Raw genomic sequence first — 27,032 nt, 5'->3', positions numbered from 1 at the left:
CTTGATCCAAGTCAGGCTTGCTGGTTTTCTTGCTACAGTGCAACCCCCCTTTTGAGACTTTGAGACTCCTCCCCACCACCCACCCCCCCCCCACCCCCCCCCCCCCCCACAATTAAGACTTCCTCTGTTGTAAGACCCTGCTTTCTCAGATCTCTTGTTTGTAGCCTTTGTAAATTTACCTCCATTTTAAGACTGCCTCCCTTTCAAAACAACATTTTTGAAGGTCTCAAAAGCATGGGTGGGACTGAAAAATGTAATGAATCCTAACAAATTTTAAGAGGGGGGTCTGGGGGGGGGGGGGGGTCTGGGGGCCCCCACACGCTGAAGGATTTGTATAATTAACAACCAAAAAAACGTCACCACAGACATTACGAATCCGGGTTTCCGGAATATACCGTAAGAATCCCACCCATGCAAAAGGAGGGTTCCACTGTGCCCAAGAAAGGGACGCAAGCAAGCAAGCCTGCTTACATTCCTCCCACAAGACCTCAACTGAGGTGGGGCATGCTGAGGGTGTAGATGTTCTCACTGTCTGTTCCACACAGCAGAAGGCCGCCCTCAATGTCCAGGGAATTGACGGAGAGAGACTTGTTGCAGATGAGAGAGTTGATCTCCAGCTTGGGTGACGCCTCCAGTCCCAGCCAGGGACTCTGCTGGCCTGAAGGTCCCTCGTCACCACCTGACAAGCAGAAACAAGTACATGTAATCATTATAAATAAATTATAAGACGGGCGCAATGGCATAATGGATAAGACGCCAGCCTCCTAAGCGGAAGGTTGTGTGTTCGAAGTGCGCCTGGTGGGTTAAGGGTGGAGATTTTTCCGATCTCCCAGGTCAACTTATGCGCAGACCTGCCAGTGCCTTGTCCCCCTTCGTGTGTAAACAAGCAAACACAAGACCAAGTGCGCACAGAAAAGATCCTGTAATTCATGTCAGAGATCGGTGGATTACAGAAACAGGAAAATACCCAGCATGCTTCCCCCAAAAGTGGCGCATGGCTGCCTTAATGGCGGGGGTAAAAACTTTCCTACTCGTAAAAGCTGTGGGATTTTCAGCCCACGAACGAAGAAGAAGAAGATTATACTTGTTATTTCACAGGAAAGGTTATTGGTTTGGTAATGGAAGACAAGGCTCTGTTACTGTAAGGTAAAGGGGTAAAATTGAAGAACAGTGTCATACATTTAATGCAACGAACCAAAACTTAACAGACGGAGAGAACCGTGATAGTGTGTTGAAAATGAGGCAAAATTGTGGTGAAAAGCTATTCATGTACTTTTTACTTTGAAATTCGATTCATTTAACTTTATTACACGTTCAAGGAACATAACTACATGACGTGGAGATTTGTTTGTTTGTTTGTTTGTTTGCTTAACGCCCAGCCGACCACAAAGGGCCATATCAGGGCGGTGCTGCTTTGACATATAACGTGCGCCACACACAAGACAGAAGTCGCAGCACAGGCTTCATGTCTCACCCAGTCACATTATTCTGACACCGGACCAACCAGTCCTAGCACTAACCCCACAATGCCAGACGCCAGGCGGAGCAGCCACTAGATTGCCAATTTTAAAGTCTTAGGTATGACCCAGCCGGGGTTCGAACCCACGACCTCCCGATCACGGGGCGGACGCCTTACCACTAGGCCAACCGTGCCGGTACATTGACGTGGAGATACTTTTCTTGAATTTTACCAGTAAAGGAAAAAGGTACAGTATGAGTAATGTAAGGTTAATAGTGAGCGAGAGCAAATCTTTTATAGCCCTGTGAGGTTTTTCTGTTGAAAATTGTAACTTACTTTCCTGGCTGCCAGAGAACAGCGCCTACTGCAAATCACTATAGTAACAATATACAATTTTACAAACTAAATACGTTTAAATACAGCAGTCCCTCTCATGAACGGACACCCTTGGGCCATAGCAAAACTGTCCGTACATTGCAGGTGTCCGGTCACGGGAGGGGTGACCACACCACCCCCATACACTCACACAGAGACACACAAACAACAGGATTGAGTCTATGCTAATCACTTCTTGTGGCTTCTAAACAATAAACTCCTAATACTTCTTTAAACGTTCTGTAAAAATGATTTGAATGAAAAGTGTTGAAAAAAAAGAGATAAAATAAATCCTCAAGGCAGTGAACACACTCACCATGCACTGACATACGAAAGCAGCCACACAAACACAGCACAGAGGAGCGTGTGCAGATGCTTTGCAAGAATAAGCTTGAAAACCAGTTTGAATAAATAGCAGCAGATAGAGCTGCATGTCATAATCATGTAATTTATTTTCATCTTGTCTGGCTTTATTGACTGCATGCCGATCATGTGGCATGGCAGTGACTTTTCACTCTTCAGTCGGAAATACACTGTACATAACACAGCTCCCACTCTCCCTCACTAATGCCTACCCCAAGCCGTGACAACTGATGCTTGGAAATTGTGTGGAAGAGTACACCTCTCTATTTCTCTCCAATGCTCTTCCTGCTGACATCCAGTGACACCGGACACCCCACCGAGTTTAACCAGCTACCCCCCCCCCCCCCCCCCCCGCCTCCCTCTCTCTCTCACTCCCTCCAGCCATGTACTGTTGGGCTGTGGCCAGAGAGGTCAGCTCCAACTGTTCACTCAGAGCAAAACCAGTTGACTGTGTCGTAACTTTTGACACAGCAAGACAACTGAAGGGTTCACAGATTAGGCAACCGACTCACTGGTCAAGGCTGATGGGAAACAAGAGTATCTTGTCAATGAAAGAGGTTACACACAGACACACGATGCTGAGAACTGTGGCCGGTTTTTCACTCTCTTTCGCTCAGGACCTTCATCGACTGTGGTTTCTGTTGTTTACGTCCAACAGACAAGAATAAAGAGCACAGTGCAGTTTCATGTTGGCATCTTCGCATGTACTCCACTCCTGACCAAAACTACCCCCCCTCCTGATGGGTACAGGTGCACTCAAGTTACCAGTGACTGTCGTCACGCCATTGCGGCTGTGATCTTTGCACCAAGAGCCGGACTGCTCTGTTATCGATTTTGTTGTGGTGAAAATTTGACGATGGTCTGTCCGTACATTGGAGGTATGACCTGCTGTTGGGACCGAAAATGAGTGTCCGTGTTTACGTTTTGCAGGTGTCCGTTTAAGGGGGGGCAAATATAGAAGGAAAACACTCCGTGCCGAGCAAATGTGTCCGTACATGTCAGGTGTCCGCTCACGCCGGGGGCCGTACATTGCAGGGACTGCTGTACACACAAACAAACACGTTTGCAATCCTTTAGCACTGCATTTCATGAACTCATGAGAGAGAAGATCCCACATCAACACAAACAAAATCAATACCTGGTCTACCGCTGGAAGCAACCAAAGAAGCATGAGCAGAGGCATCCCAGTGCCACAGGGAACCATCCTCAGAGCAGGTGAACAGGTGTTCAGCATGGTACGGGTGGAATCGAACCTCCCACACTGGAACAAATTAAAACAATTTAAGCCCAGTGGTCAACTGAAAAACAAAGCTAAACTGGACAAGCTAAAAAATGAAGATGAAAGTCGCTTGTTCATTTCAATGCTTGTTATTCTCTCAGGTGCCAGGAGACTGGTTCCGCATAATTATCACTTACTCTATTACACATGTCGTATGCATCGAGAGAACTTACTTCCCTTTGTTTATCAGATCTGAGCCAGTTTTATTTGGGCGTTGCCCATCTTCTCTCACTCGCTGGTTTTGCCTCCCCCAGCCCTAAATAGGGTCTGGTACACTTTTTTTAGCTGGGTGGACTGGAGAGCGCTCGGAAAAATCGGGTATTTGTATTCCCCCCCGGTGGGAGACGAACCCACGACCTCCAGCGTGAGAGGCAAGCAAACAAGACCTACATGTTAACCCCTTCACTGCCACAGTATAACAGCATTTTGGTATTGCTGCCTTGCCAGGGCAAAATTTCGCTTTCTTCGGTAGGTTCACTAATCTGTTCACTGCTCGATCATTTATTGAGATATCTCTTAGATCTTTGGCATGTGTTTTGCTTATACCCTTGGCTATAATAGGATGACATGATCATTGGACTTTGTTTGTGATTGTTATAGTAAACATTGATATAATGACCATTGACTTTGTTTGTGATTGCTATAGTAAACATTGATATAATGACCATTTTCCCTGAGTACGCAGTACTAGGGTCCTGCAGACTTTAATTGTGTGTGTGTGTGTCTGTCTCGACTTAACAGCTTATTGCTGGGAAACTACTGGGCGCAGTTCGTTCAAAAGTTGATACACTAACTTGATAATAGGTCCGATTGATCGTATTAAAACTTCATAATGTTACCTGGGACCTAAATGCCAAATAAATCACAAACACCACTCTTAACGGTGGGAGTTTTTGCGGTGGGAGGCTGGTCGCTTTGCGAACAGCCTGAACTAAAGGGCAGACTTGGGCGGCGAACACGTCACGCAGTGACGAGAAAAGCATGATTTCAGTGCAAGCCAGACAACGGGTGGGGAAATGGTCTCGGCAAAGAAATTACAATGCAGGGTTTGGTCTCGGTGAAAGAGAGACAGAGAGCACGAGAGAGTCTATGGCCAAAGTGATCCGGGTTCGATTCATTTTGTGCACATGTGTTAGTGTTACTGTTTGTGTGTGTGTGTGTGTGTGTGTGTGTGTGTGTGTGTGTGTGTGTGTGTGTGTGTGTGTGTGTGTGTGTGTGTAAGAAAGAAAGAGAGAGAGGGAGGGAGTGAGGGAGAGAGTGTGTGTGTCTGTGTGTGTGTGTGTGTGTGTGTGTGTGTGTGTGTGTGTGTGTGTGTGTGTGTGTGTGCGTGCGTGCGTGCGTGCGTGCGTGCGTGTGTGTGTGTGTGTATGAATGTCTGAAGAGTACTCAGGTCCAGCGCGAGCGTTTTTTATTGTCAAAAATTACAGTTTCCGGACTTACACACACACATTGCAGCACGTAAAACCACACAAAACACTGCTAAAACTGGTGTCAAACATCAGGTACTCGCATTACAGCTCATAAAAGTATTCTTCTGTGTGGTAATCCATAAATCACTTCTTGTAGAGCTTCCAGAACACTGTATCGCTTCAAAACAGGTCTACGAGTTGAGGTCTGACTTTCGGCCGCCATTGTGAATCATATAGATCGGTTCTACACTTCTAACAAAGTTTTCACCACGTGGTACTAACTTATCCGAACGGTCAATGGGAAAGAACTGTGTTTAGAACCCCTACAAGTGCTGGGACAGTGGTTACCTCCCATTTAGTTTTCAGAAATGTCCTGAAATGTTGCTGATGTAAATCCCCCGTACTAGGTACGGTTATGGGCGTACGACAAACCAAAAATGACCACGTACCTAAGACGGGGTGGGCAGTGAAGGGGTTAAGAAATAGGCAGAGAAAGAACAAATGTTTTTATTAAGCTAGGCCTTCTTCCAATGTCACACAAAAAAGGAAATCAGAGACAGAGAGAGAGAAGTAACCAACTGGACGACTGGTGAGCATCCAGGGTGGTCATGGGAAATCGGTTCTGACGCAGGTCCCAGACGGTCAACGTGCCGTCCTGACTGCCTGTGGCCACCACGTGAAGCTGACCAGGGTGTTTGTCCACACACAGCAGTGACCAGTGGTCATCTGTCCTGTAATGTCAACAACAATGTGTTAGAAATACATGAGGATTTACATACAGGCGTTAGTGCTCAGAACACAGGTTAATACAAATAGTGGCGACTTATGCAGAAACAGTCGCCTAGCACTGTAGCCATACATGACGATTAATAATAATATAGTAATTAATCGAAAATTTTAATAATAAATTTTCATTTGATTAATATACTTACCCGAATCACATTATATATGCATTGACTTAGTCTGAGATCCTTATCTGAAAAAAACGCTTGCCGTCAAATTAAGGGAAGCAACCCTTTTAGAAAAACACTGACTCAGTAAGTTAGTCAGTTGGTTATTCTACGTGGGTTGTCCCCCCCTGCTGTAGGTGGCGCTACCGCCAATATCCGGCGTGATCACACGTGGACATATCATACGACTTAAAGAATACATAGAAACTATAGTGCGGGGATGGTAGGGAGGGAATTCACTATGTGATTCGGGTAAGTATATTAATCAAATGAAAATTTATTATCAAAATGTTCGATTAAATTACATATTCTTACTCTGAATCACATATATGCAGATAGCAAAAACCTGGTGGAGGGAACCTATAGTATACCTTAGGCCCCTAGGTTAAGTTCTGGCTAGAACTTGTCCCGCTGCGACCAGAGCAGGAACCATCTTGGCACATGCCGGCGATGTCTCGTGAATAGAAATTGATTAACATCTTCAGATTTCCGGTAGGCGGTGTGTAGAACTTCCTCCATTCGTCGAGAACGAAGAACAGCTAAGGAGGAAGCCCAAGCTCTAGACTCGTGCACCCGAGCCTTGGTCAGAGGGAGGACAGAGTGCCCCCCCCCCCCCCTCCCCCCACCCTTTTTCTCGGTGTGAGACCACTCATATGCCTGCCTGATGAGCGAAGAGATCCACCGAGTCAGAGTAAGTTTGGAAATATCTTTCTCTCTTTTGGTGTTCACCGAAATGAACAGCAGCTTTTGATTCTTAGCTTTAATGGGCTGTGTACGCCGAAGGTATAAGTCAAGAGCTCTAACCGGGCAGTTAACCCTATCAGAGTCATCTGCTGCTAGGATCTGGCTACGAGGTCTGATAGACAGGACCGGTGAAGGCTGATCTGGTCTCTGGTTCTTGGCCAGGAAGCCAGGGTGAAAACCTGAGAGAAATAGATCCGTCAGCCCCATGAGTGATAACTTCCGGGCGACCGGAAATAGCATGAACTTTGCTGCCTCTACGTGCCGTAGCGAGTAACAGGAGAAAGAGCGCCTTTCTAGTCTGGTCAGACTTGCTGTTTGTAACGGCTCAAAGTCGGGAGAACGCAAGAATTCAAGGACCAAGAACAGGTCCCACTTAGGGACTGGAGTGCAGTCTCGGGCTTCATTCAGGGCAGCGCCCTTGATGACACCCGAGATAATTCCGCCATTGATGGAGCGACCAATCTGCTTCAAAGTATAGAAGAGATTGCAGAATGTCTCACCTTGAGATGATTGGCTACCTGAACTGAACGCAAAGAGACCACGCTCAAGCCTTTCTCCAGACACCACTTGGACCATGCTGTCCAATGAGAAGCATACCCCGAAGAGGTGGATGCTCTTGATGAGGTGGATGCTCAGACGGACGTGCTTGCCGACCACGATGGGCCATATCAGGACAGTGCCATATAACGTGCGCCACACACAAGACAGATGTCGCAGCACAGGCTTCATGTCTCACCCAGTCACATTATTCTGACACCGGACCAACCAGTCCTAGCACTAACCCCATAATGCCAGACGCCAGGCGGAGCAGCCACTAGATTGCCAATTTTAAAGTCTTAGGTATGACCCGGCCGGGGTTCGAACCCACGACCTCCCGATCACAGGACGGACGCCTTACCACTAGGCCAACCGTGCCGGAGGGCCGTGAGGGCACCCCATCCTGACAGAGACGCATCTGTGAAAAGGTCTATGTCGGGAGGAGGCAACATGATCGGAACGCCCTGACCGATCCATTCTGATTCCATCCACGGAAGAGTCGTGGCGTGGAACCAGTTTGGTGACAGGGAAGTCCACAAGAGATTTTAGAGCAAGCTGAAAAGGTCTCTTGCGTGCTCTCCCCAGAGGAACAGGGCCTAGCATTGGAAAAAGTGAGTTCAGCTTACAAAGGCGGGGGTCTGGGGGCCGCAGGAGGCACAAGATGTTTTGGAGATTTTTTACCTAAAATCTCCCCAAAGAAGATTGAGCAACTAAATTATGCCTTCACCAACAAGCAAAACACAGACAGAAAACAAGAAAACTGACAATCTTGTGTTATTTGGCCTAAGAGTGCCATTCCCACTTCCAGGAATACCTGGATTCTTTGTCACTGAATGGCTGACCACGTTCAACAATGTTGCTTCGAGACATTATTTCAAGTTTGTTTGTTTGTTTGCTAAACGCCCAGCCGACCACGAAGGGCCATATCAGGGCGGTGCTGCTTTGACATATAACGTGCGCCACACACAAGACAGAAGTCGCAGCACAGGCTTCATGTCTCACCCAGTCACATTATTCTGACACAGGACCAACCAGTCCTAGCACTTACCCCATAATGCCAGACGCTAGGCGGAGCAGCCACTAGATTGCCAATTTTAAAGTCTTAGGTATGACCCGGCCGGGATTATTTCAAGTCTAGAGCCACAAAATGGTATACTGACGGAAATCTAGAGTTAGCGACCTTGTTTACAGTCTAGTACTTGTAACATAGGACGCTTCTCAGTCTAGCACTCGTAAGTAAGGTAACTCCTATTAGTTACATTGAGGTGATGATTGTATTCGAAAGAAATACAATAGACCAGTTTCTTCAAAAGCTTTCTCATAAGACTTTTCTATCTGACATAAAAGCTATATATATACCAGCATTACAGAATCAAATGTGTAAGAAAAGCACATACAATTAAAATGAACACGACCCACACAACCAGACAAGAGACTGATTAACAATTCAAATCCACGTAGAAACTTATACTGACGCTGAGAAAATCTGTGCTGGTCCATCTGTGTTCTGTCTGAAGTCAAATAGTTTCAGCTGACCAAAGGAGTTCACTGTCAGCACTTCTGATTGTTTTAGGAAGGCCAAGGCATTGATTGTACAGCTATCCGCTTTCTCTGAAAATGGAAATTATACAAAACTGAATGATGAAGAAAAATTTGTAAAGCTCGGTATTACTGCTAAAAACAGACCCTGTCTCTAGTGATAACCAACTTTGGCTTTAAAGTTAATGTGCACATCTGTGACACTAACAGAAAAAAGTGGTATATAAATTGTGCAAATCATATTATCAGATGGAAAATCAGTATTGAATTACATTAACAAACAGATAGCAACCTTTAGTCTGCAAATCATAAGCGTATTCAAGCCCGTCACTTGATTTCATTCATAAACTCAAGAAAGGACACCTTTGGGATGCTTTTAACTGTTTGTAAGGATGCACGCCTCTAAAAAGAGGCAGTATTGTAGAATATTTTAGCACTTTTTGACCACCTCGACCCAGCCCAACCCACCCTCAGACATTTTCTCTCCCTCTTACCCAGCACTCTGACAGGAGCAGCTTGTCCCGGCGACAACATGGCAATGCGACCATCCTCTCCGCCAGACAACATGGTGTCTTCACCGTACGTTGCCAGGCAGGTACAGGGGCAGCGTCTCCCTCCGCTGATGTGAAGATCCGGCCACTCTTGTACTGCTTCCACCCGCTAAACACATGCACACAAATTTTGATCCAACTCCAATTTCATCAGCTTCAAACAGCAGTGATAAATCATACACCCAAATATGCGTAGTTCTTTCTATCAGCAAGATCTATTCCACTCCAGTACAGACTCAAGGTCTAGTCCTGGCACAGCAACTTTGAGCAAGAAATTAAATAGAAAACACACAGATTGAATCAAATATGGAAACTCAGATCTATAAACAACAAAAAAGCCTGAGTGAAAGTGACTGTTGCATCAAAGGTAATAAGGCCTAAAAAAAAAATAGGTGTGGTTACAGTAACCTGACCTACCCTATTTTTAGGGGCCGATCCTATAACTTTTTATTACATTTGTCACAAAAAAACAAAAAAAAACGAGTGCAAAAAACGCAATGAAAGCGAAAGCGCCCGAGTCGCACACTTATTTCCCTGTCAGGTAGGTTTAATTTGTACACATTAGAAAAAAAGTTTAAAAAAAAAAAGTGATTGCCTACCTACCTAACCTATTTTTTTTTGGCTATGTTACCGTAACCACACCTATTTTTTTTTTTGGCCTAAACACAATTGTGGACCCCAGCTATCAAAAGAGCTCTGATACTGTACCTTCGGATCTCACATAAAATCTTACTTCAACTAAAAGTCTATTTCTCTTGTATGACAGTGTGCTATGTAAAAAAATAAATCATGAGCATTACTTCAAGAATATAAACTTTCTCATTCACAAATAAAAAATAATATTCATAGCAAAGTTATTCATCATCCCAATTATTCCTCTAATGGGCGATTCTGGTGAGGTTATGCCCCTTCTTTCTTTCGGCTGGTAACAGGCGGAACCTCGCGGCAAGATCACACGAGAGAGGAAAAAAACGTGCATTGGTCCCAAATAGCATGTCGCTTTGGTAACAGTTCGTTTGTAAGTCGTGCATTTTATACGGTAAATAGACAATGGTAACAGGCGGAACCTCGCGGCAAGATCACAGGAGTTGTCTCACGTTATCGCCCCAGAAGCGCTCATTAACTGGTGTGTTTTTTCATTTTACAAAAAAGCATATTTATAACATTTCAAAAATGTTTATCCCACCTGTGTTATGGTATGATGTTTGTAGAGAAGCACAGAGCCCGTGGATGATGCAGTAGCAATATGATCTTGTGTCAAGAACTGAAAAAAACAAGTACATGCAGATGAAAAATAATTCCTATAATTTGTACTTTATATTTCTTAAACTTAAAGCCAGCTTGGTCCCTATCTTATTTGAATTGTTGTGGCCCATGTATACCCAATTTGAAACCATCGTTAAAGTGTAGAGGTCATTGGAGGTCACGACTAAACAAAATATGAGCCCGATCGCTTTGATAGTTTCCGAGAAAAGTCCAACGTTAAGGTGGTGTCTACGGACGGCCGGCCGGACGGCCGGACAGACTAACACTGACCGATTACATAGAGTCACTTTTTCTCAAGTGACTCAAAAAGGGAAAAAAGAAAACCACCACCAAATCATACTTCTCATTAGTATTTAACCCCATCCCCTCCCACTCAACCTAAAACAAGTTTTGTTTATTGGGTGCTTAACGTCGTTTTCAACCACGAAGGTTATATCGCGACGGCCTTAAACAAGTTAAAGCAATGGTTATGGGTAAGTAGGAAGAGGAAATAGGGTAGGCAGTTTGGCCAAAACATTTGTCCAGGTCACACAAGACTAGTAACCTTCCTTGTCCCGAAGGCTAAAGTGCATACACCAAATCTGAAGATTAGTCTTTACTGTTTCAATTTCTTTCTTTTTTTCCCCATTTGATATAAGTTTAAAATAAGATGAAAGGTTAGCCTTCATAAACTGAATAATTATCAATTTACAAAGCCCATCCTCTGTTGTTCCTTGTTGTGAAATAACACAAACAAGGTCAGAACATATCTGGCTAGTCCCAAAGGTGTCCATCCATCAAGCTTTTCTCAGCTCTACTACTACCAGTACCATGGTACTTACACACAAGTCTGAGACATCACCAGGGTGCCTGGCCTCACACAGAAGCTCTGGTTCCCGTAGCAACAGCTCTTCCTCCATCCCGTTCCTGCTACCATCATCTAGCAGTGGCTGTTGTCGCCACAGGCACACTTTGTTTTCCTGCAGCAGAACACAAACTGTCAGTTTGCATTTAAAAAACAAGCAAACACTATTTCACTCCTTAATATGTTTCATTAAATGTAAGTTGTAACCATGTGCTTGTGTATCACTGTGTGTGATTTGCTGCCAGTGTTTGTTTGTTTGTTTGTTTGCTTAACGCCCAGTCCACCACGAAGGGTGATATCAGGGCGGTGCTGCTTTGACATTTAACGTGCGCCACACACAAGACAGAAGTCGCAGCACAGGCTTCATGTCTCACCCAGTCACATTATTCTGGCACCGGACCAACCAGTCCTAGCATTAACCCCATAATGCCAGACGCCAGGCGCAGCAGCCACTAGATTGCCAATTTTAAAGTCTTAGGTATGACCCGGCCGGGGTTCGAACCCACGACCTCCCGCTCACTGGGCGGACGCCTTACCACTATGCCACCGTGTTGCGGTGCTGCCAGTGTTACTTAATTGTCACACTAGTTAGCTCACAGCTGCAAAGTGTTCAGCTTCTTCTTCTTCTTCTTCGTTCATGGGCTTAGACTCACACGTTCATTCATGTTTTTAGCACGAGTGGATTTTTACGTGTATGACCGTTTTTACCCCACCATTCAGGCAGCACACGCCGATTTCGGGGGAAGCATGCTGGGTATTTTCGTGTTTCTATAACCCACCGAACTCTGACATGGATTACAGGATCTTTTCCGTGCGCACTTGGTCTTGTGCTTGCGTGTACACACGAAGGGGGTTAAGTCACCAGGAGGTCTGCACATAAGTTGACCTGGGAGATCGGAAAAATCTCCACTCTTAACACACCAGGCGGCAGCGACCGGGATTCGAACTCACGACCTCCTGATTAGGAGGTCGACGTCTTACCACCACTGGCACTGCGCCCGTCCACAAAGTGTTCAGCAACTTCAAATCCATTTTTAACAACCAAAATTATGTAAGCTAATGGGAATAAATAACTGAAAGATTTAAAGGTAAATGTACTGCGGCACACTATCTTTTACAAATAGACAATGTTCGGAAATAACTTTTTTCTGCGGAAAAAAAGAGGGCAAACAAACCTGCGTGACAAACTAGGCCAATCACTAGCGAGCGGCATGTTGCTACACGTTGTCGTGAGCACGTGTAAGACACGCAACTCAATAGTGATTGGCCTATTTTGTCAGGCGGGTTTGTTTGACCTCTTATTTCCGCAACAAAAGTTATTTCCGTAATTCGTCTATTATATTAAAGGAACAGTAAGTTCAAAATCAATTTGGTTAAATTCAGCACTTTATCCTCAGTCAGTTTGTGATTTGCTGACTAATAGTAATACACCTGCTCTTCTATACGGAATTATACTTCGGCTAACTGCCAACACACTGGCTATACGCAGAGTCTTGTATATGCACTCCGGCGTTAACTTCCGGTCGCAAAGCGAATTTGTCATTAGACACCACTTTCGGATACAGGAACGCAGAGCAGTTGATTATGAGTACAAAGAAACGAAATCTGATGCTGCACGGCCTTAACGTAGATTACATTCTCGGGGTGTACTTAAAAGACCAAACACTGAACCGCATCAACACTCCGAGCGTCATTCGACGCCATTTTGTGAATGAACGCTTCATTTTCGATTCATGGTATTATAGTACGCTGGGAACAAACACAGACAAAAACTAGCACACACACGAAACTGATGCTTCACAGCAGTTTATTGTCGGAGTTTGAAACACACTTGAAGTGTGTATTGACCTAGAAACGGTTGTATACTATGTGCATGTACATTATTTGCAAACCCTCGACACTCCGAAAAAGAGATAGCGGAAATCCATACGTCAGACTGATTTTTCATTGGCTACTTCCTAACGACTTGTTAGGGGGCATTTCATTGGCTACAGATTTGTAACACTAACAGAGCTTTTCATTGTCAGAGTGTATTCAGACCCATCGATCCTGTATACACTCGGAGTGGTTATCGCTTTGGCCAACCTGGTTTGTGGCATACAAAAAGAGAAAGTAACTCCTGTGCACCTCAGTAAAATTTAGGTCTGATAGATCGACACATCTATTCTAATTCTATGAAAGTATTTTTATAAGTTCTATAACTAAGTATAACTGTAGCATTGCCACATCGCCCAGCGTCAACTGAGGACACAGTGAAAAGGCACTTTTTTTCACTTTGAGTGAAAAATAATTGGCATAATTGATGTTTGTGAGTCACATATTAATTATGTATCAAATTAAAAAGGAATGAATAAAGAAATGATTCAAAAACAAAGTTTACTGTATGAAATTAATAAAAGATGTGTTTTGGAATATTTTGAGTGTGAAAGTGTGTGTTCGTCTTCACTACCTCTCGCGGCCATTTTCGCGTCACTCTTAGCAGACGACCAGTTCATTTCAATCTGCTCGGAATACCGTAATTTTCATTGGAGGGCTGTGATATTTTGCAACCAATCAGAGAAAGCCTTACATCTTTCCCATACAAAAAAACGCGAACCACCGGAAGCTACATCTCCGTCAGCATGTCGGTGAATATTACTCGTGTGAGTTTCACTAAAATTTGGTCTGAAAACTTCCATCGGCATACACGGTTAAAATGCAGTTTATAAAACATTAACTTCTGTTTCATTTAAGCCAAAAATCAAAAGAATCGAGCGAGAAATGACTTATTCCCAACGATTATGCTGCGCAAAACTGGACCCAAAAAAAGCGAAACTCGGCCGATCAAAAGCTTGAAGAGGTTGCGATCTCGGCTCGCTCAAAGCAAAGTGATTTCGAACTAAAATGACCATATCTCGAGAACTACTGCACCGATTTAAATAAAACAAATTGCTATGTGCTCAGAATGTTAATCTCTTTAAAATGGTGTGTTTCTTGTCATTCAACCATTAATTTCAAAATGTCATGTCATTGCCACAGCAATCATGTAATTAGAGCTCTCCTCAAATGACGCCCAAAATTTCTCAACTAAAGTGACCATATCTCGAGAACTACTGCACCGATTTAAATAAAACAAATTGCTATGTGCTCAGAATTTTGATCTCTTTAAAATGGTGTGTTTCTTGTCATTCAACCATTAATTTCAAAATTTCATGTGTCATTGCTAATAACTGAGATTCCAGTGGGGCCAGTATCATATTCATAATCATACAAATTTATGGAAGAATTGTCTTTATAGACCCTTCCAGGCACTTATAAATGTACATTAATTTCAAGGTCGATGAAACTTGAGTCTCAAACTGAGAGTGAGAATAAAATTGAAAGTCACATTCAAAATCCGGTGCCAACACGGCAACAGTGAACAGATCGCACAGATCGAGTTGCATTTGCAATGGTCATGGCGCGAATACGTAGTACCACTCGCACTGAAAGCGTCACAGTTTTTCAATCACCTCGTCATCCCAGCTGCCGGTGACAAATGTGTCGGACTGCTGCATCGACTGTTTCAATCGGGGGCGCCATCGGATCTTGTTTATCTTTTGAGAAACGAATTTTACGTTGATTCGCGGCTGCTCCATGCTGACAGATTACGCCGACAGAGTTACCTCCCTCGGTCCTTGGACAAGAACAATAACTCTCAGACATTTTCTGGCTTCATTACTTCGCTTAGCCTTTTTTTTCACGGTGTCAAATTTTCATCGACAAAAATAGAAATTCAAGAACGTTCACCTTTAGGACAAAAACACAAATTCGCGGGTGTACGTGTGTGTGTGACTGTGAGTGCGTGTGACGTATATAAACACACCCTTGTGTTGGTGTTCGTGGGACGAATAAAAACACCCTTGTGCTCGTGCTCGTGAAAACATAAAAAAAAATAGGTCGCATAAGTAATTGGGCCGTCCTGTTTACTGGAATAAACAGTGTTCATGCCTCGAAGAATGTTTTGTGTGTTTATTATACAACGGCATAGTTAAAGAAACCCTGAAATGAACCTATATCCGAAACCTGCAACGGGTTTGTCAGTCACTGGCAATTATAAATCCTTGCGGGACATTCAGTAAAAGGCTCTACACATCTTGATTGTTGCTTTCACCACTTTCACGGGTTGCATTCTGAGAGAGGTCAGTATTCGATTGTCAGTTCCAAACACTTACTCTGTGTGTGTATGTGTATGTGTTTGTGTGTGTGTGTGTGTGTGTGTGTGTGCGACGGTGTGTGTGTGTGTGTGTGTGTGTGACACCGTGAGTGTTTGTACGGTAGCCGGCCTACGTGTGTGAGTGTTCAGTCACGGAGAGACTGAGAGAGACGGGGGATGGGGGAGGGACTAATCGGAGATGACTCAACACTGACGGATTCGACAGAAAGTACTGACAGACATAAACTTCTTACTGCGCAGTTTTCTCGTAACGTGATACGCAAGTTTGGCAATTCATGCACTGGGCCTGTCACAGTGTCCGGGACTGACAGGTCAGTGTCCGTGGCACGCAGTACATACAGGACATCAGACAGCACAGTCCCCCATTTAAGACCTCCAAAAATCAGTTCTTAAAAAGGAGGGAGTCTTAACATTCAGGTAAATGTACAGATATTATGAACAGAAAATCTATGAAACATTTAAGGGGGTTGGGGTGGGGTTACACTCAGTGTACGTGGTAGCAAACTGAATACGTTTATTTTTAAACACAGTTTCGAAATACAGCAGGATGCAGACACACACGTACGCACATACCTGTAAAATACGCAACTTATTAGTAAAAGGAGTAAACCGAGTTGAAGTTCGTCGACGTGACACTGTTGATTGTACTGCCGAGAGACACCACGACTGGCGACAGAGGTGATATTGAATTTGGTGTACTGTATGAGTTCGCGGCACTAGCGCCGGAATAACAAACTTGTCATAAGCCGTTCTTGGTAAGTTACTACCGACTTCTTTTTATATAGATCGAATAATGGGATATTTTGCATGTGGAATTCTCGACTGTATTCATGATCATGATTTTTGTGTTGTTATTTTTTTCGTTACTTTTTTTTTGTAAGTCTATCTTGCTTTTTTCTCCTGTGCCATTGCTATTCTGATAAAAACATTTTATTGTCATTGTCATTTTCCTCGTCATTGACACTGACTTGATCAGGTTCCGATTTTGAATTTTTGATCATGATAATGCGACTATAACTGATTCCACTTCAATTTTTGTTTTTATCATAGAAAAAGATTCTTTATATATTAGTTAAAAAAAAAAAAAGGTCCTTCAGGATTGTGTTTTGTCACAGTGATTATCAATCACATACTCTGGGACAATTTTAGTGTGTGTGTGCGTGTGTGCCAGTGTGTGTGTGTGTGTGTGTGTGTGTGTTTGTGTGTGTGTGTGTGTATGTGTGTGTGAGAGAGGGAAGGGGGGGGGAGCATGTGCCCTTTTCATGGTTTTGATAGGTGATATATGTCGCGTGTATTTAATTTTCTTCAACCTTGTCTCTACTTTCCGCAAATTGTTTTGCTCCCTGATATACACATTCCTGTCAGTCTCTCATTATGTTTTTGTCATTTTGTTTCTCAATCTGTGTGTCAATAATTATGTGAGTTGGTCTGTATGTATAGTTGAGTACGGCAGTGTTTTAATCAACTTTGGCCGGGTTTTTTAGTTTTTTTATCAGACTTGGAATCCATGTGATTTAACACACACACACACACACACACACACACACACACACACACACACACACACACACACACACACACACACACACACACACACACATAAAACTTATATGTTGTTTAGATTTCAAAATGTTCTCCAGTTCGTTATGGTAAACAAAAGTACACGGTATGTGACTCTACTTTCAACATAACATGGGTATCGAAGACCCCACCCGGCTTCCCCACCACCCCGTCCACACTTGCACCCCACCCACCCCCCACCCCCCACACACAAACACACGCTAAAATACACACACACTTTCCATAATATTTTTTCAATTTCACCAACAGATATTTATATCACCATCACCAACGAAGAAGCACAATGGCTGACCCCAAGACGACACAGCAGAAGGCCAAAGAAGCAGAAGCCCGTGCGCAAGGGAAGGGAGATAACCAAGCCACAACCGTGGATCTGAGCGCTTACCTAGAACCACACGATGGTGGAGCTGGTGTTAAATCGTTCGCCATAAACCCCCATGAGCGAAACACCGCGGAGCACCCTGACCATGAGAGCACCTTCACTATGCCTGTGCTGGTCAGACGAGTCAACTCTGAAGTAAGGCTTGATATCTATATATATATACGACTTGTGTCTGTGTGTGTGTCTGTGTGTTTGTGTATCTGTGTGTTTGTGTATTTGTGTATTCGCCATGCACGGCCAAAGTTCTCGATGGATCTGCTTCAAATTTGGTGGGCATATTCAGGTAGACCCGGGACACGACACAACCTGGTCGATATTTCAACACGTGCTCTCAGCGCGCAGCGCGGAACCGATTTTGGTTCCACCTCAGCTATTTTGGTTCCACCTCAGCTACCCGGGCCCCCATACCGACACACCAAAGCCAAAGTTCTCGGTGGATCTTTTTCAAATTTGGACACCGTATTCAGCTACACCCCGGACACAATATCATCGATGAGATATTTCAACACGTGCTCTCAGCGCGCAGCGCTGAATCGATTTTGGTTTTTGTGTTCATTTCACCATTATAAGTAACTCTTCCTTATCTTCTCATATTCTCCAGGTTTTCAGCGTTTACCTCCCTTCCTTCGTATGGTGCACTTTTGTGTGAGTGGAGCGTCTTCGGATATTCCCGGCGTTCTGTTACTGTTACTATTTTTAGAAGGTCAACGCAGTGTCCAGAACGTAAATTGGACCCGTAAATTATCCTCACTGTAAAAGTGCAAAGGTCGAATCAATTTATAGCCACGCGAAAAATACACTGTCATCTATCTCTCTATAGATACGGCTTCTCTGGGTTTTTTTTTATGTGTGTGTGTGTGTGTGTGTCTCTATGTGAGCAACACCTGTGCATTGTTCAGTTCTGTTTGTGATGTGGTCTGGCGGCTTTTGTGTAATTTTATGTACTGGCCTTCCTTTGAGAAGCCATAACTTGCTCAGTCCTGTTTGAGTGGAGTTCGCCTCCAAAGGTGATTAACACGGTTACATTCGTCGACAAGGATGGGTCTCGATATGGTCAGGAATGGCATTATGGCCACTGAATCATTTTCGTGCTGTTCCCATTCCACGAATCTGGGAGGGACCTAAGCTTGGCGGGTCCATTGTTCGGACCCGGCGAAGCCGGCGTACGGCTCTAAGTACTTCTTCCCGGCGAAGCCGGCTACCCGGCGAAGCGGGTATTCATTCTAGTGATAAATAAATGTGTGGCTTTTTGTATCGATGGTGGTCGTGGTGGGGTTTGTGGAGTGGCGGGCGGGGGGGGGGGGGTCTGTGGAGGAGTTGTTAACTAGTATGAGAGGTGAAGGGGAGAAAGAAAGAGAGAGAGAGAGAGTATGTATACATGTCAGTGTGTGTGTGTGTGTGTGTGTCAGGGGCGGACGAGGGGGGGGGGTGCAGACCTGTGCACCCCCCCTCCAGCAAAAAAATAAAATTAAAAAAATTGGGAAAGCTGATTCTATGACCATTTCTAAGTTCAAATGGCACCAGATGGCACCATTTTGCTTCTTTGGGCCAAAACATTTTCCGGGGCGGCATGCCCCCGGACCCCCCTAGCAAACTCGGGCGCTTCGCGCCCATCACATTCACTTTCGATTCAAAGTGCACCCCCCCTTACAAAGCAACTGATCCGCCCCTGTGTGTTTGTGTGTGTGACATTGAGAAAGAAAGAGAGCTAGAGAGATGGTATGTTAGTGTCCGTCTGCTTCTGCGTGCATTTCTTTGTCTTCGCCCGTGTGAATGAGTCTTCATAAGAAAATCTTTAATCTTGACATATTCCACCTTAAAATACTCTCATTACTTATAAATCTCTTCTCTCTTTACCAGGAGCTGTTACCCAGTCCGTTCAAATCTACCGCCGGGATGATCTGCACGTCGTATCTCTGTATGCTGTGCTGTTGTTGCTGCGCCGCCTTTGCCGTGAAGCGCGCCTGGAAGGCCAAGACGAAACGCAACGCAGGCGTCTACACCAGCGCCATCCACGAGGCTAAGAGATCATGTTATTGGATGAAATTATCTTTGGCGTTTGGCCTGGTTCTGTGGATCATAGGAACAGTGCTCGTGATCCTGACGCTCACAGGAGTCATTGGAAAATACAAAAAATAACTTGGAACCGGCTCAAGAGTTAAGCTTTTGTATGGATCACAGGAGCCTGTGCGCGCGGCACTTCTACCTATTAGAACGATTTAAGGCTGTCATTATAATTCAGCCGCTAATCGACTTAGTGAAGTCTTTGTACAAAACTAAATCAGTGCTAAAGCTTCGTGCAGGCAGCTTCGTGAAGTAGATTTCGCCCAATTAATGACAGACTTAAGCCAAAGTTTAGCAAACTGGTGAGCCTTCTTTCGTTGGAGTCATTGACAATAATTGTGCTTCTGGCTCTCATCCTCTGACTGCTTCTACTCATGGTATGCAAAACTGTGTTGTTGTTGTTGTTGTTTTCTTACCAGCCTAGGAAGTTTTACCAACTGGTGACTTAGCCTTTTTACTTCGTAGGAGTCACGTGTTTTTTTTGTTTCTTTTTATGAATGTGTCTTAGGCTGTTGTCCTTTTACTGTGTTTGGGTATTTTTCTCAACAGGAGTCATATATATATATATGTTTTGTTTAATTAATAATGCAAGTGTCTTTGGCCGTGATCCTGCGACTGTGTTAGGGTTTTTTTTAGACATGAGTCATGTGTTTTGTTTTATTGTTCATAAAAGAGTCTTTAGCCGTAGTTCTGCTACTGTGTTAGCTTTTTTAACAGTAGTCATGTGTTTTGTTTTATTTTCCATGAAAGTGTCTTTAACCGTAGTTCTGCAACTGTGTTATCTTTTTTCACAGGAGTCACGTGTTTTGTTCGATTTTACATGAAAGTGTCTTTGGACGTGGTCATGTTATCGTATTCGCTTTTTTTCACAGTATAAGTGTTTTGTTTTATTATTATAGAACTTGTCTTTGGCCGTGATCCTGCTACTGTGGATCATTTTGGAGATAATATGTTGCTCGTCTACAAAGTAGCCATTTAGGAAACTGGAGGAGTTATAGATCTAAATCAGTCAGGGGCGGATCCAGGGGGGGGGGGGGGTCCGGGGTTTCCGGAAATCCCTCCCTAGCCTAAAAATAATAAAATAAAACAAGTCGCGTAAGGCGAAAATACAACATTTAGTCAAGTAGCTGTCGAACTCACAGAATGAAACTGAACGCATTGCAATTTTTCAGCAAGACCGTATACTCGTAGCATCGTCAGTCCACCGCTCATGGCAAAGGCAGTGAAATTGACAAGAAGAGTGGGGTAGTAGTTGCGCTGAGAAGGATAGCACGCTTTTCTGTACCTCTCTTCGTTTTAACTTTCTGAGCGCGTTTTTAATCCAAACTTATCATATCTATATGTTTTTGGAATCAGGAACCGACAAGGAACAAGATGAAAGTGCTTTTAAATTGATTTCGAAAATTTAATTTTGATAATAATTTTTATATTTTTTAATTTTCAGAGCTTGTTTTTAATCCAAATAATAACATATTTATATGTTTGTGGAATCAGAAAATGATGGGGAATAAGATGAACGTAAATTTGGATCGTTTTATAAAAAAAAATTTTTTTTACAATTTTCAGATTTTTAATGACCAAAGTCATAAACTAATTTTTAAGCCACCAAGCTGAAATGCAATACCGAAGTCCGGGCTTCGTCGAAGATTACTTGACCAAAATTTTAACCAATTTGGTTGAAAAATGAGAGCGTGACAGTGCCGCCTCAACTTTCACGAAAAGCCGGATATGACGTCATCAAATACATTTATCAAAAAAATGAAAAAAATATCTGGGGATATCATACCCAGGAACTCTCATGTCAAATTTCATAAAGATCGGTCCAGTAGTTTAGTCTGAATCGCTCTACACACACACGCACAGACAGACACACACACACACACACACACACACACACACACACACACACACACACACACACACACACACACATACACACACACACACACATACACCACGACCCTCGTCTCGATTCCCCCTCTATGTTAAAACATTTAGTCAAAACTTGACTAAATGTAAAAAAAGAGAAGAAAAAAAGGAAAATAAGAAAAACTGATGCTCAGATTGCACCAGATTGCTCCATTTTTCTTGCTTTTATCAACATTTTAAGGGGGGGGGGGGGCATGCCTCGGGCCCCCTTAGGAGGTTTGAACGCTTCGCGCCCTCAACTAAATGCGTCGTTGAATTGTCCCAAAAAGAAATATGGAACCCCCCCCCCCCCCCCCCCCTTAAAGATGATGTGATCCGCCCCTGATCACTGAAGATACTGCTCCCACAGAGTAGGTGAATGAAGTTGTCCAATTGCTAAGCTTTCTCCTTTGTTATAACGATTACGAATACCGGTAAAGCGGTATTTTTCATTGACCCACCTTCACTGGAGCCATCGAAACACACTTGGGAGACAATATTTATATATAGTGCCAAAACTGACTTTTTACCGAAGGCCGTCCTTAAGTTGAGCCCGAAATCGATTTCTTGACCATGTCTTCCAAAATAAAAACTCTTACGTCAAAAGCGAAACCAAAATTGAGAAGACGTCATAATAGGAATAATGGCGGCACTTAAAAATTCTGTTACTTCGTCTGCAGGTCTCCCGAGGAACTAACAAAGAGTTTTGAGGGAAAATTTTTTTGTCTCGGTGACTTTGTCATATCGGCAGTAGAAAATTACTCGTAAGGTTACCGCCATGCTGTGCATGTATCGGTATCGTACGTCATTAAGGCATATTGACCACATTTTGAGACGCTGCAAACCTATGATGGCGTATAAATATTGCACCAGCATTATATTGAAAACTCAGTACATTATTTATACATGTCTACTGGTTTGCTGTATTTCGCGGAGGATGGATACTTATATGACTGTGCTTTTTTGGTCAGTATACATGTAGGGCCTACTCCTGTCTGGGATATGATTTCGTTTTAAGAAAAGTTACCGTTGAAACTGTAAAATTGTACTGTAATGGTTGTTGTCGATTCTTGCTTTTTAAGTGCAATTTTTACATGAGAACGTCGAACATATTCACATTTTCTGAGCATGCTTTTTATGCAAAGTTACGTTGTTTTATCACCTTTTTTTTTGTAAGTCAGATTTTTTATGTTTTCTCTGGTATCAATAATCCAGACTGCTGCACATCACAGACAATAAAATGGATGTAGACTATCATCATCGCTTTCCGAGTTCATTTTATAAGACAAGTGCAGAACTGCGTATCTGCACAAGGTGTTTGTATGTCTGTTAGTTTGTCTCTCTGTTTGCCTATCTGTCTCTTTCTGTATGTGTGTGTGTCTGTGTCTTTGTGTTCCTATCACTGTGTGTGTGTCGTTTGTAGAATTGTGTTAATCACTCTGTGTGTGTGTGTGTGTGTGTGTGTGTGTGTGTGTGTGTGTGTGTGTTTGTGTGTGTTTGTGTGTGTGTGTGTGTGTGTCTGTGTGTGTCTGTGTGTGGTGTGTGTGTGTAAGTGTGTGTGGTGTGTGTGTGAGTGTGTGTGTGTGGATTTTTTCCAAATCACAAATGCGCATGCACTCACTGTGAAACATAAAGTCTACTGGTCTTTTCCTATCAGGCATTTACTTACAGCTTATGTCAGTTTTATGATTTGTGAGATTACACGCATGCTTACACCAGCTAGTTCTTTGATATCTCTCTCTCTCTCTCTCTCTCTCTCTCTCTCTCTCTCTCTCTCTCTCTCTCTCTCTCGGCTCTCTCTCTCTCTCTTTCTCTCTCTCTTTCTCTTTCTCTCTCTCTCTCTCTCTCTTTCTTTCTTTCTCTCTCTCTTTCTCTCTCTCTCCCTCTCTCTCTCTCTCCTTGTCTGTTTCTCTCCCTCTCTCTCTCTCTTTCTCTCTCTCTCTCTCTGTCTCTCTCTCTCTCTCTCTTTCTCTCTCTCTCCCTCTCTCTCTCTCCCTGTGTTTCTCTCCCTCTCTCTCTCTCTCTCTCTCTCTTTCTCTCTCTCTCTCTCGCTCTCTCTCTCTCACACACACACATAAACACCGCACAAAGGACACTACGGTCATTAAAGTATGTAAACTCTTGATCAAACAAATAATTATAGATGGGGGACATACCCCTTAAAGGCTGCCATATTCGTAGGCTAGCGTTCATTAATTAATTCATATTGTTTACATGTGCCAATAATGTTATAAAACTGTACCAAAGGGGATATAATAACAATTGGCTGTAGCTTTCGAACACAGAAAAAATTATTTCAGTATTGCAAAGTGGTGTTGATAGTGTCGAATGTAAACAGAACACGCCATCTTTGGTTTACGAAACGTCACGAAGTAACGTCAACAGTATAAAAATAACCCAAGTCCTGGAGAACTGTTGCTAAACAATGCAATAAAGAATTAATTATTTCTCGTAATTGGTAAGGACTTCAAACCTAAAACTTTGCAGGAAGCTTAATTTATACATCCCCGCAACGATGGGAAAAGCCCTGGAAGTAATTAAACTAATTAAATAGGACTGTGTCAGCCTTTAAAATATTATGAAGCCGGTTAAAATATGTTTATGCAATCATCATGAGACAAACAAATATAGAAGGGAACATACCGTCCATTATCAAAAGTATAAACTTGTTCATAAATTGTGAAATAGTATACAAAACATAATATGACATTCAATAAAACATATATATACAACTAGATGATTACCCGCTTCGCCGGGAAGAAGTAGAGCCGAATACCAGGCTGCGCCTGGGACCCGGCTTTGCCGGGTGTACGAAGGAAAGGAGATAAACGCGCAAAACACTGGAGACCTTCTAAAAATAGTAACGTGCAGTGACCTTCTAAAAATAGTAACGTAGTAACGGGAATATGGATTGACGCCACACGGAGGAAGGGAGATAATCGCGGCTGAAAACACTGGAGAAGATAAGGAAGAGTTACTGGTAGTGGATCCAGACCAAAAAAAACAAAATCGGTTCAGCGCGCACAGCGCTGCGCGCTGAGAGCACGTGTTGAAATATCTCATCGATGAGGTTGTGTCCGGGGTGTAGCTGAATACGGTGTCCAAATTTAAAAAAAGATCCACCGAGAACTTTGGCCGTGCATCGCGAACAGACAGACAGACAGACACTAGTCGTATATATATATAGATGCACAACAAATAGTAACTGTCACTGTGGAACTCAAAACTCGATATCTCTCACAGAATGACAATATACAATGGAATGTAAATTTGTATCAATAATCCAAAAATTCACATATAACATTAGAATAAATCATGTGATGTCAGTTTGTCATTATGAAACTTGAATCTCATACCAAATATATATCTCCAAAAATGAAAATGTATCAAAACACGAAGAAGAAACAAACCCATAAATAAACAAACTCAGTAACAAAAATCTTCCTCTTTGAAATGTATCACAATATACTGTGTCGATATATAATCTACATTTAATTATGAAATTACATTCCTGCGCCTGTGAGCTCTAAAACCACTCGAACCCAGGCTTGACCCAACAAGAGCTCTCGCTTAACACTTTATAGTGCTGACTTCTGATCTGCTAAGACCCCAGCTCAGAACTAGTCTGGAACCATGCTCGTGGCAGCATACGATCCATAGCATGCTGTGGTCATACTCCATTGGAGGCACCACGTAATTACCATACACCTGCCGCTCTACTGTGCAAATCGGTTTTAGCTGCCTCATAAAAATCCCTGAGGCGATTCCAGGACGGCGCAACTGCGATTAAGTCTGTAGTGTGCGTGTGTGTGTGTGGGTGGGTGAAAATAACAACACATCTAGTGTGTGCTTAGTAACTTATATGTTTGTTGGGACAATACTGTGGCTGCAATGGAGATATGACTGTGGTTTGTCGTGAGGTGTTTCCGAGACGTTTCGGAGAGTTTCGGTCTGGACGACATTTGGTGATGAAGTGTTCATTTACTTGTCCATATTCGACTTAAAAAGGAATTACACAACCGTTTCAACAAATGCACCATTCGTATTGAGTAGGTACGGATTTCTTCCTGGATACATGTCTTGATTTTTCAGAAAACGGAAAGATACACGAAATTTTGTGTTGACGTAGGCTTATATTGGTTTTACCATCAAAAACAGCAAGGCCTTATAGAAGGCAAAAGAAAAAAGTGATTTTTATCAGGCGGACTAATAGTACAGAGAAAAAACAGTTTTAATGAAAATCATTCACCAAATTAGTACTGTTTCTCCTACGGGAACGCATCCAGTCGTCATACTTCTTTAAAATATGTGTCAGTGTGCCAGTGATGACGTTATAAACATGCTCAAATCAAAGCACAAAACGTTGGATAATGAGAAAATGGAAAATCAACAACATCGATCTGCTCAGTAATAACTGCCAGTAACCAATGTTACACGGTGTTAAGAATTCTAATAAAAGCATTTAAATAAAAACAACTTTTATAAAAATAAAAAATAAAAAATAAAAAGGAGAAACGAATTGGGAAAACGATTCAAAGGAGACAGGCAGAGACAATAATAATTGCCCCACACCAAGATGGAAAATGGTGGTGGTCGTTCTGTATCCCCCAACACTTCCAGCCAACAGAACGGTCACCCTGAACAGTCCGGAGGAATTACAAATATCTTCATAACGGATGACGAGGGAATAGGAGGTAGCGTGAACAACTCTCCGCGTCCCGGCTCCGCTATGGCTGAATCTAGACCCCCGACCTCCACAGCTGGTCCTCCCGATGACCTCGGTAACTCTCCTGCCGAACGAGAGCTTGCCAGTCTTCAGTCTACTCAGTCTGATTCTCCTCAACCTTCTGCAGGATCCTCTCCTTCAAAAACAAGCGTAGAGTATGCTGACTCTCCTTCAAAACTTTCTGCAGAGTGTGCAGGGCCTTTGCCGCCAGCAAATGATTTTGAGTCCCTGGGTTCTCCCTCCAAGTCTTCTGAGAAGCCCTCGCATTCGAGGAACACCCTGTCTGCAGATACGGAGACTAATGGTTTAAGCAGCGGGTCTGAGATCGACCTTGTGGCTGATGTTAACAATGACCAGCCAGACCAACCTGCACGATTCACACGTCGTTGCGGAGGTGAAGGTCACTCCCATGGCGTCAAGAAAACCCAGGGCCACCACGAGCAGAAAGCTCCGGTCGCTCCCAAACGCCCCAAGTCGTCCAGGATGAGAAGAGAACATCCTCCTGTAAACCCCTCCAGCTCAGACGCCCCAAAAGAACTGCCTTCTGTTGTCACCAGCATGGATGGGGAGTTTGCGCAGCAGCTTCAGAAGGCCATGTCAGCCCTTGAGGAGTACCAGAACAGGCTGAAGACGCCCCAATCTGCAGGAGGCGTCCCGGGTCTGGATGAGGCTGAGGACCTGCGAAGAACTCTGGACAAGATGGGCAAGCTGTGTGACGCCTGCATCAGCAGCTCAGCATCACTGAGTGAGCAGCTCAGCACGGCTCGGCAGCTGACGGAGAACATCAACCAGGATCTCACCCACAAGCTGGAGTCCACTGACCTGAAGGACTGGATCCCCCCTGGGTCCTGCAGGGAAGG

The 27,032-nt window shown here is 43.5% G+C and overlaps 3 protein-coding genes across 6 annotated transcripts in view; 2 read left to right on the top strand and 1 right to left on the bottom strand.

Moving 5' to 3' along the window:
- Positions 1-92: 92 nt before the first annotated feature.
- Positions 93-16,209, bottom strand: LOC138962092 (nucleoporin Nup43-like). 2 transcript variants are annotated; one of them, XM_070333804.1, is made up of 8 exons: positions 16,085-16,209; positions 11,294-11,431; positions 10,393-10,470; positions 9,150-9,315; positions 8,592-8,727; positions 5,465-5,616; positions 3,336-3,458; positions 93-679 (listed from the first exon to the last, which is right to left on the bottom strand). In XM_070333804.1, the coding sequence occupies exons 2-8, from the start codon at positions 11,369-11,371 to the stop codon at positions 489-491; spliced, it is 924 nt and encodes a 307-aa protein (XP_070189905.1). In that variant the 5' UTR covers positions 11,372-11,431; positions 16,085-16,209; the 3' UTR covers positions 93-488. The 2 variants fall into 2 exon arrangements, with proteins under 2 accessions (XP_070189905.1, XP_070189904.1); XM_070333803.1 differs by lacking the exon at positions 16,085-16,209 and adding an exon at positions 14,808-14,986.
- Positions 15,061-22,703, top strand: LOC138962093 (uncharacterized). Of its 3 annotated transcripts, none has more exons than XM_070333806.1 (3): positions 15,061-15,476; positions 17,342-17,609; positions 19,335-22,703. In XM_070333806.1, exons 2-3 carry the CDS (start codon positions 17,376-17,378, stop codon positions 19,611-19,613), a joined length of 513 nt encoding a protein of 170 aa, XP_070189907.1. In that variant the 5' UTR covers positions 15,061-15,476; positions 17,342-17,375; the 3' UTR covers positions 19,614-22,703. The 3 variants fall into 3 exon arrangements, with proteins under 3 accessions (XP_070189907.1, XP_070189908.1, XP_070189906.1); XM_070333807.1 differs by lacking the exon at positions 15,061-15,476 and adding an exon at positions 15,519-15,928; XM_070333805.1 differs by lacking the exon at positions 15,061-15,476 and adding an exon at positions 16,129-16,266.
- A 2,529-nt stretch (positions 22,704-25,232) lies between these two features.
- The window catches only part of LOC138962091 (death domain-containing protein 1-like), an 18,594-nt gene continuing 16,794 nt past the window's right edge, over positions 25,233-27,032 (top strand). Inside the window, exon 1 of the mRNA XM_070333802.1 lies at positions 25,233-27,031. Within this exon, the coding sequence (XP_070189903.1) occupies positions 26,023-27,031 (1,009 nt within the window). The 5' untranslated portion in view covers positions 25,233-26,022. The remainder of the gene's footprint in view (position 27,032) is intronic.

Source organism: Littorina saxatilis, linkage group LG3 (genome assembly GCF_037325665.1).
Source record: "Littorina saxatilis isolate snail1 linkage group LG3, US_GU_Lsax_2.0, whole genome shotgun sequence".
Classification (NCBI taxonomy): domain Eukaryota; kingdom Metazoa; phylum Mollusca; class Gastropoda; order Littorinimorpha; family Littorinidae; genus Littorina; species Littorina saxatilis.
The sequence above is the reverse complement of the archived record's forward strand: the minus strand, read 5'-3'. Positions and strand labels throughout refer to the sequence as shown.

Coding starts and splice junctions, on each gene's coding strand:
- LOC138962092 (XM_070333803.1), bottom strand. CDS start 14,933: ATGGAGCAGCCGCGAATCAACGTAAAATTCGTTTCTCAAAAGATAAAC. Junction 10,471..11,293: donor GTGATGTCTCAGACTTGTGT/GTAAGTACCATG, acceptor TGTTTTTTTCAG/TTCTTGACACAAGATCATAT. Junction 5,617..8,591: donor CCAGCACAGATTTTCTCAGC/GTCAGTATAAGT, acceptor TTGACATTACAG/GACAGATGACCACTGGTCAC.
- LOC138962093 (XM_070333806.1), top strand. CDS start 17,376: ATGGCTGACCCCAAGACGACACAGCAGAAGGCCAAAGAAGCAGAAGCC. Junction 17,610..19,334: donor TCAGACGAGTCAACTCTGAA/GTAAGGCTTGAT, acceptor TCTCTTTACCAG/GAGCTGTTACCCAGTCCGTT.